The sequence below is a fragment of the Coptis chinensis genome, chromosome 5, assembly GCF_015680905.1.
Source record: "Coptis chinensis isolate HL-2020 chromosome 5, ASM1568090v1, whole genome shotgun sequence".
NCBI classification, from domain to species: domain Eukaryota; kingdom Viridiplantae; phylum Streptophyta; class Magnoliopsida; order Ranunculales; family Ranunculaceae; genus Coptis; species Coptis chinensis.
Window position 1 is genome coordinate 62,851,360 of NC_141460.1, and position 8,508 is coordinate 62,859,867.

Here is an 8,508-nt window from a genome sequence, read left to right on the forward strand (position 1 = left end):
GTAGGAAGAGATGGGAACAATCAAATGTTCCTAATTGCTTGGGCAATTGTAGAAACTGAAAGCAAGGATAGTTGGAAGTGGTTCTTTGGGTTTCTACTGAGTGAGCTTAACATTACTGATGGGCTTGACTTGACAATTATTTCAGATCAATAGAAATGACTTATCATTGGAGTGGAAGACCTTTTGCCTCATGTTGAGCATAGAATATGTGCAAGACACATTTATGCAAATTTCAGAAAAAAAAAATATATAGGTATAGTTTAATTTTTTTGTTCCATTAGTTTTTAATTGAAAATGACATTGTTTCTTCATTCCACTATATTATATATTGTATAGGCACCCAACTAAAATGCTTGTTCTGGAGAGCTAGTAAGAGTTCTATACCTCAAGAGTTTGAAACAGTCATGAACGAGGTAGAAGTATTGTGTCCTGAGGCTGCTGACCTTCTAAAGAACAAACAAAATCCTATGTGGTGGTGTAGGGTTTTTTTAGTTTTTGGAGTAGGTGTGATGTTGTCGAGAACAATATGTGTGAGACTTTTAACTCTACCATTGTTAAAGCAAGGCATAAGTCAATTATTGGAATGCTAGAAGAAATAAGGGTGAAAAACATGGTTAGAATGCAGAAGAAAAGGGAGTTGTTCACAACTTGGGTTAACACCATAACTCCTTATGCTAGGAAGAAGTTGGAGGAAAACAAATATGAAGCAAGGTTCTGGCAACCCCTATTTGTTGGTGATGGACAATTTGAAGTGAGAAAGAGTAATGGTGATGGTTATGTTGTTTATATAGAGAAGAGGAGTTGCACCTGTAGAATGTGGGAACTTAGTGGTATTCCATGTGCCCATGCCATATCAGCTATGTTTCTTTCAAAAGAGAATCCTGATACTTTTGTTTCGAGTTACTTTCAGACAGAGGAATACAAGAAATCATATGGACATTTCCTACAGCCTATGAATGGAGAGAGGTTGTGGCCTACAACTTCTTATTCAACAATTCTACCTCCTAAGGCCAGGAGGATGCCAGGGAGGCCCAAAAAGAATAGAAGGATGGAGATGCATGAGGAGAAAAGGAAGACTAGTCATATGGTCAGTAGAAAGGGGACTCAAATCAGGTGTGGGAGATGTCAAGTACTTGGTCATAACAAAAAGAATTGTACAGCTGAACCTATTGCACCCAATCGAAATGTGAGTAATCTAATTCCTAATGGATTCCTAATCTAATAGGTAGTTATATTTATTTAAGACTATCATACATAATTAATTTTTTTTGGCTGTCTATATTTATATTGTGGTTGTTTTACTTTGTTATGAAGGAAAAAAGAAGAAACTATGCAAAACCATCAAAGACAGGAGGTAATCAACAAAGCAGAAAAGGAATTCTAAGATGAAGAAAATTAAAAGCACTAGCTGAAGAGCCTAGCAATACAACACCAGCAGAACCTGACAATGCTCTACTACCAATTGACAATGCACCCCCAGCTGACAATGCACCACCACCACCAGACACTGCACCACCTCCTAAAAGATCAAGGAAACGTAAGAGACCTACAAGTCCACCACCACCAGACAATGCACCACCACCACTAGTAGACACTGCACCACCTCCTAAAAGATCAAGGAAAGGTAAGAAACCTACAAGTGCACCACCAGTTGACAATGCACCCCCAGCTGCCAATGCACCACCATCTAGAAGAGGTGGTGGGAGAGAGGTGATTCCATAAGGATATGGGTACTACACATCTCTTTTCACCGGTTCCTCATTTATAAGGGTATGTATATTAGTTTATTTTCCTATCTTATGTGTTTATTAAGTTATTATTTTAGATTTTTTTTTGTTGTTGTCTTAGTGTCAATTCTTTGCAATGCTATTCCACAAATGCCAGACTAGAAAGAACTTGTCATGTTAGAAAAGGGAAACAAGTACAAACCAAAAGGAAAAGCATCTTCCACAAAACTGAGTTCAACACCATCTTTGTCTATCTCAAGTTCTGCACCAACATTGTCTATTTCAAGTTCTGCACCACTAGCTCCAATTGTCAATCCTCCAAATGAAGCAACTACAAATGAACAATTGGCTAAGAAGAGTAAGACTAAAACAGTTGGGTTGAAGACTAGAACAAGCCCTAGAATAATGACAAAACCTGCTTGGAAATGAAGACAATGTGTTATTTGGATACTTTGTGCTCTATTTTTTTAATTAATATATGTTTGTTCCTTTTGGATTTCTAGTAGGGTACTTAGTCTATATTTTGAATTGTCAAATAATATTTCCTTTTGGATTTCCTTTTGAATTGTCAGATAATATTTTGCCTCTATTTTGTTCCTATTTTGTCAGATAAATAATATTTTGTACCTATTTTGTCTATATTTTGCTCCTATCAGGTAATATATTGTTCCTGTCAGATAATATGTTTTGTCTATATTTTGCTCTTGTCAGAAGAAAGAACAATATTTCAAAGCTCAAGGATAATGATGGTAGCTGGAAAGACACTAGGAAAGCTAGCCTATTTCACAGAACTCTTCACCTTTGACCATCCCAACCCTGACACAATACCCTGTTAGTCTTGGCAAATAGACTAAATCCCTTTCTTCATAGAATCATCTCCCCTCCCAAAAATCTTTCCTTTTAGAGGCATTAACTAGACAAGGGGATCCTCTATCCAATTATCTTTTTATCTTAGCTTCTGAAACTATATCATGACTCTTAGTTGAAGCTGAATCTGTTTGGACACCTTCATGGTATTAAGATTAAGAGAAACACCACTCCCATAACAAAATTACTCTATGCAGATGATATGATAGTATTTTGTACGGCTATTGCATGTTGAGGAATCAATAACAATGAAACAACTTTTACTGAAGTACTCTGAGATGTCAGAGCAAGCAATTAATTCTGACAAACACATAGTTGATATTCCAATAGAAAACTAAGACAAAAAATTGGTACAATACATAAACATCCACAATCACAATCATAAAACATAAACAAAAGACTCTTAAAAAAAAAAAAATAGACTAAACAACAACAATACTAAACACCATCACTTCTTGGAATTCCTCACTTCTTAGACACCATCACTTTTTCTGCAGAGTTTTCATGCACACACCTGCAGCTACCAGTGATAAAACAATTTCTTTCATTTTCTTTTTAGATGTCCCTGCTTCTGCTGCTGGGGCTGGTGTGCTTAAGGTGCTTGCTTGAAGCCTAGTCGATCTCCTCTATGACACAGTAGACTTCTGGAATCCTGGTGGTGGCTCATCATCATCATCTGGAACAACATCTTTCGCTTTCACTACACAGTAGGGAAGACATTTTTCTGCTTTTCCTTCTTCCCCAAACACCTCAATGTAGCACAACTTCTCACACTTATGACAGACTCCAATATGTACGTCTCCATCTTGGTACACCATCTCCATGAACACTTTCCTTCACTGTGTTGTTTTCATCATTTCACATAGTTTATCATAGGACTCCTTTAACTTGTATGTGTCCATCTGAACAGTCTTCAAGGCTCCTTTCACCATTTCAAAAAAAGAGTGATCAACTAATTTCAAATAATGGTGAGAGTAGAGGCTGGTGTGAGTAAAGACTAGTGTGAGTTGAGAGCGAGCTGGTCTTATGTAGGAGATGAGCATTGGCATTGGTACAAGTAAAGAAATGGCCTAAAGAAATTAATACATACTACTACTCAACAACACATTTATTAAGCACAACTTACAATGTAACAAATATCAGATACAATCTATCCAAAACAGATCTAAGTCTTAACTCAACAATATCAGATTTCTAACATTAATTGTTGCAGTTCTCTTATCACATCATATCCGAATCAATATTCAAATATAACCTAACAAAAAACCAAAAAATGTAACCCAAAAGAAAAGCCTTGGACTTACATTCAATTGATGTTGGTTTACTAGCTGCCTTGGTCTTATTTCCAGCTTGAGTTCCATCTTGAATTGGCCTTGCTTATGTATTGTCAGATAGAAAATGGAAAAAATGAATTTATGGGCATCAAACTATGGCCAATTTCATATCGTGGCAACCAACTTTTTTTGTTAACACTTTAGGCATCTAACTTTTCAATTTTAACAATGTGGGGATTCCGTCAGTTTTCCATCCAAATACACTTAACAGCTGCATATTTTTTTTAAATCAGCAAAAATTATAAAATCATCAAAAAAAAGAAAAAGAAAAATTATGGCTGCAAGTTTGGATTTTTTATGATTGTTTGATGATTTCTTAATTTTTGTTGATTTTTTTAAAAAAAAATGCAACTGTTAAGTGTATTTGGATGGAAAACTGACGAAATCCCCACATTGTTAAAATTGAAAAGTTGGATTCCCAAAGTGTTAACAAAAAAAGTTGGTTGCCACTATGTGAAATTGGCCATAGTTTGATGCAAAGAAATTCATTTTTTCCAATAGAAAATCAAGCACCTATGCATCACTCCATTACAATCACTTAAAAAAATAAAAGAATATGAAACAAGTAAGAATAACAATGATCATTTTCTTCATTTCATTCGCCTTCTTCAGCTCAGAAACTTGGCTCTACAGTCTTTCCTTTTTTGTCTCAAGTGCTTTGATCTTTTCTTTCTCCAGATCATCCTCCCAAGTGAAGAATTCACACCTTTTTGGATAGTATCTACACCTGATGAATTTTCTTCCTAGATTTTTCAGTGTATTTGACGTTCTTATTTTTGTCTCAACCCCATAGAAACAAGAACCTACTGAATTCACCGATGCAGTTGACATCTTTGCAAAAAACTTGAAATTGAAAACAAAATGGAAGAGATTTTGAATTAGTGATAGAATTGATAAGTGATAAACGGTAATTTAGGGTTTTGATTCTTTTGAGTTCGAAGTTCGAAGTTCAAGTCCAAAGTCCAAAGTCCGTAATCGTCAAATTAGTCAAGTTACCTTACTCACGTGGGTTGGTAGGATAGGTCGAGTAAGGAATCGTCCATACCTTAGGGCTAGGCAAGGTTCACAACTAGATTTACAACTTTAAGTGAGTAGGATTTTAGGTTATTTCTTATTTAAAACTTGGAATGCAAGTATCATAAAATAACAACGATTGATTTGTACGTAAAATAAATAGGGATAAAGATACAGGTAAAGGGTTAACCATACTCATGCAAAATCCAATTTCAACAGTTATAGTACCATATCACTACAACTCTAATCCGTCTCGAGTTTATAGACAAACCCGTAACGGCGTTGAGCAACGATCCCTAGTGAGATGCACTCATCTCTGAGCTCATCTCACTAGCATAAGGAGTTCAACTAATATTCCATCTCTGGAATATCATTTCAGCTCCTAGCTTGATTACACATCAACTGAATAAACAAGAGTGATATTTGCCACCATAGGGTCTCGCACGAGACTGGACCTAGTGTAAATTGGGTCTCACGTGAGACTGCACTGGAGCATCAGCACTCCAAACTTGGCTAGTCTCAATTATTTTGGGACTGGATGCATAATCTACACCTAATTCCTAAGTAGTGGTTCTGGAACATTAAAGTGTCAATCATGATCCTCACTTGAGCATCATTAACCCTCCCTTTGGGAGGATTTAGCTCATGGTCATTGGATTCTTAATTGATCTTACTGTATACAATAATTAAGTAAATACAGAACAAAAATTTAACTTGAAAAGAAATGAATTTTATTAAGGTAAAGACTTACAATACTTGATGCTTGAATGAAAAGCTACTAGAAGGAGAAAGCAAAACAACAGAATGAAACTAATGCAAGAATATAAGTCTAAGTCCTCAAGTCTAACCAAGGTCCCCTTCCTATATATCTAGTATATAGCCCCTCCTACGTGAAGCCTTCTTTAATTCCATTTCGTCCTTTCTTTACTTTGTTTTTTTCTTACTTTGTATAAACTTCCAAAACTTTGTATACAAAACAAAACTTGCATTTAATGTTTTGTTTGTTCCTATAAGCAAGGTGCCACCAAGGTGTATGTGCCCCTAACTTGCCACCTGTGCCTGGTGACTCATCATTTCTTGTGGGCCCACAGAGTGGGTCCACGTGCTGTGTCCAGTGGCGGCTCAGATTTTGGCATTTTTACAACTTTTTGTCTTTGCGTAGAGCTCGTCGCCCTGGATGCTATGGCAGTTCACTTGCCGAAATCGGCATCCAGGTTTGAAAGATGTGAGCTTCGGAAGTTTGCTGCTTCTTTACACGTGGACCCGTTCTGCACTGGTTTTGTCCCTTTGGAAACTTAGGCTCTAGTCAGGCTTTGTTGGGCTTCACTGGGGTTGAGTGGGAAGGCTTCAAGTATGCACAATATTCCCGTACTTTGATGCAGGTTTTATCATCATATTCACGTTAGTTAACTGCGAAAACATGCACAAATATAAAAATATAATTATTTCATGATTATTAAATACATAATTAACCAAAATGCTATGTCTCTCGGGGTTTAGTATTATAGTTTTGGGTGCTTATCAATAAGAAAGATAACTGGTGGTGATAGAATTGTGTTGAAGAGAAGATGATGGCTAAGGTTGGAGTCAGAGAAGAGAGTGTTGGAGATTATGACCGTTGTTGGGTTTAATGGGTTTAATGCCAGCTTATGACTGTTGTTTAATTTCTTTTTCTTTCTGTGTTGAAAAACTTGTTTCCACGTAAGTAATTTAGTGTTCACATAAGCAACTATTAAGTTAATTTGGATGGAAAACTGACAGAATCCCCACATTGTTAAAATTGAAAAGTTGGATGCCCAAAGTGTTAACAAAAAAAGTTGGTTGCCCACTATGTGAAATTGGCCATAGTTTGATGCCCAAAAATTCATTTTTTCCTAAGAGAAAGGGACCAATCTAAATTATGCATGGTTAACCAAACTTTGTTTAACTGTGTATAATTTGGATTGGGCATCAAACTAGAGATCCACTTAGTTCTATTTTTTCCGGCCCTGTGATTACTCCAAGACTCTAATCTAATTAATTTAAGCTTAACGTAAAAATAAGATAAATTTGCAATAAATACTATTACTTTGTGGTGCCTATTTTTCTTCATAAAAGAAATGCACATGAATTTGCAAACCATAATGTAATTAAGTCCTTTTTACATATTGAGCCAATACTAATTTAAATTTTTACATTTAAGTTTTCATATTTTATTCAGAATTGTTCTATTTCATTTCACTATCATTTATAAAGTTTTATGTATGACAAAAGAAATTGATATAGTGCACACAAAATTTAATTTATTGATATGAGAAGGCCCATTTTTAACTTTTGCTTAGGGCCCCGGAATGGCTTGAGCCACCCATGGTAGCCTGGTTTCTTTGGATTCTAATGTTAGGGGCTAATTATATATCTTCAGTGACATAAGGACATAAGGAAGACTCTTGTATTTTTTAAAAAAAATTGGGGGTGTTTATATAATTTCAGTCACTTGAGAGAGGTTATTTTAAATAATTAATAAAAGGGGAGTTTGTTATAATTTCAGTGAGGGAGGTACTTTTAAATTGGACAAATAGGGAGATCCAAAATTGCCTACTCGATAGTGAGGAGGGTGTTGCGGGAAAGTCGGGTATCATATAGTGTAGTCGCGTAGAGATTAGTTATATAAACTGACTAGTCATGACTCATGCCTACGACACTCTGCTTTTACAAAAGTACATACAATATATTTTTGCACTATTCAATTTCGTGCTAAATAACTATTTTAAGCATCTCGAAAAAAAGATCATCATCAGCATCTCCTTTCACCAAATGATGTTCTTTAATAAGGGAGTTCAAAAGTTCCAGTTTAATATCACTTGCAACCAAGACCCGCTACTCAACACAAAAAGTTTTACCAAATATATATGTTCTCCAACCTTGTTATAGTGCAAGAGAATTCATCACAGTTCCAATAATACATAATAATGTTGCAACTAAGGGCTAGGGCGACTGAGTATCAAAGCAATTATATTGGAAATGCATGCATCAACAGTGGAAATAATTAATTATTCTAAAGCCTTTACCCATCATAAAGTAACAAACTGAACTATTCATGCTGTACTTGATGGAAGGAATGTACATATGTAGATAGATGGGTGAGTGTCAAAATTCAAGAAAACTTACTCAAGAGAAAGAGTAGGTAAAGGATGTGAGAACCCTGACACACAAAGGAAGCCTATAACCGCCATAAAAGTTTAACACATTATGAGTTGTGTTTCTAACTTTAGCACTTTGACTATGAAGGAGGGGGTGAGGGAGCAATGGTACAACTAATCAATTGAGTCTCTTTTTTCTCTAGTTGCTTTGTTTTTTATATGGGGAAATGATATTGAAGCACCTGTGAACCTTGACAGACCAATTGCAAATATCCATTATGGCTTTTTATACATGACTTTCTATACTAATAGGATTGTAATTAAGTAGTGTTAGAGAATGTTGTTCTAACATAAGTAGTTCATTACTGCATTATCCATGGAATTCTTGAGAAATACTGAGATCATATGCCTATACGTACAAATCCAAATAGGAATGAATAAAGGCAC

General features: G+C 35.6%; 1 protein-coding gene across 1 annotated transcript; it reads left to right on the forward strand.

Annotated features, from left to right (window-relative positions):
* Positions 1 to 610: 610 nt before the first annotated feature.
* Positions 611 to 1,222, forward strand: LOC147498279 (uncharacterized). The gene has a single exon (XM_086563193.1). The coding sequence runs from the start codon at positions 611 to 613 to the stop codon at positions 1,220 to 1,222; it is 612 nt and encodes a 203-aa protein (XP_086419319.1).
* The last annotated feature ends 7,286 nt before the right edge of the window (positions 1,223 to 8,508 follow it).

Bases quoted from the DNA above. Each gene is read 5' to 3' on its own strand.
- LOC147498279 (XM_086563193.1), top strand. From the start codon at position 611: ATGGTTAGAATGCAGAAGAAAAGGGAGTTGTTCACAACTTGGGTTAAC.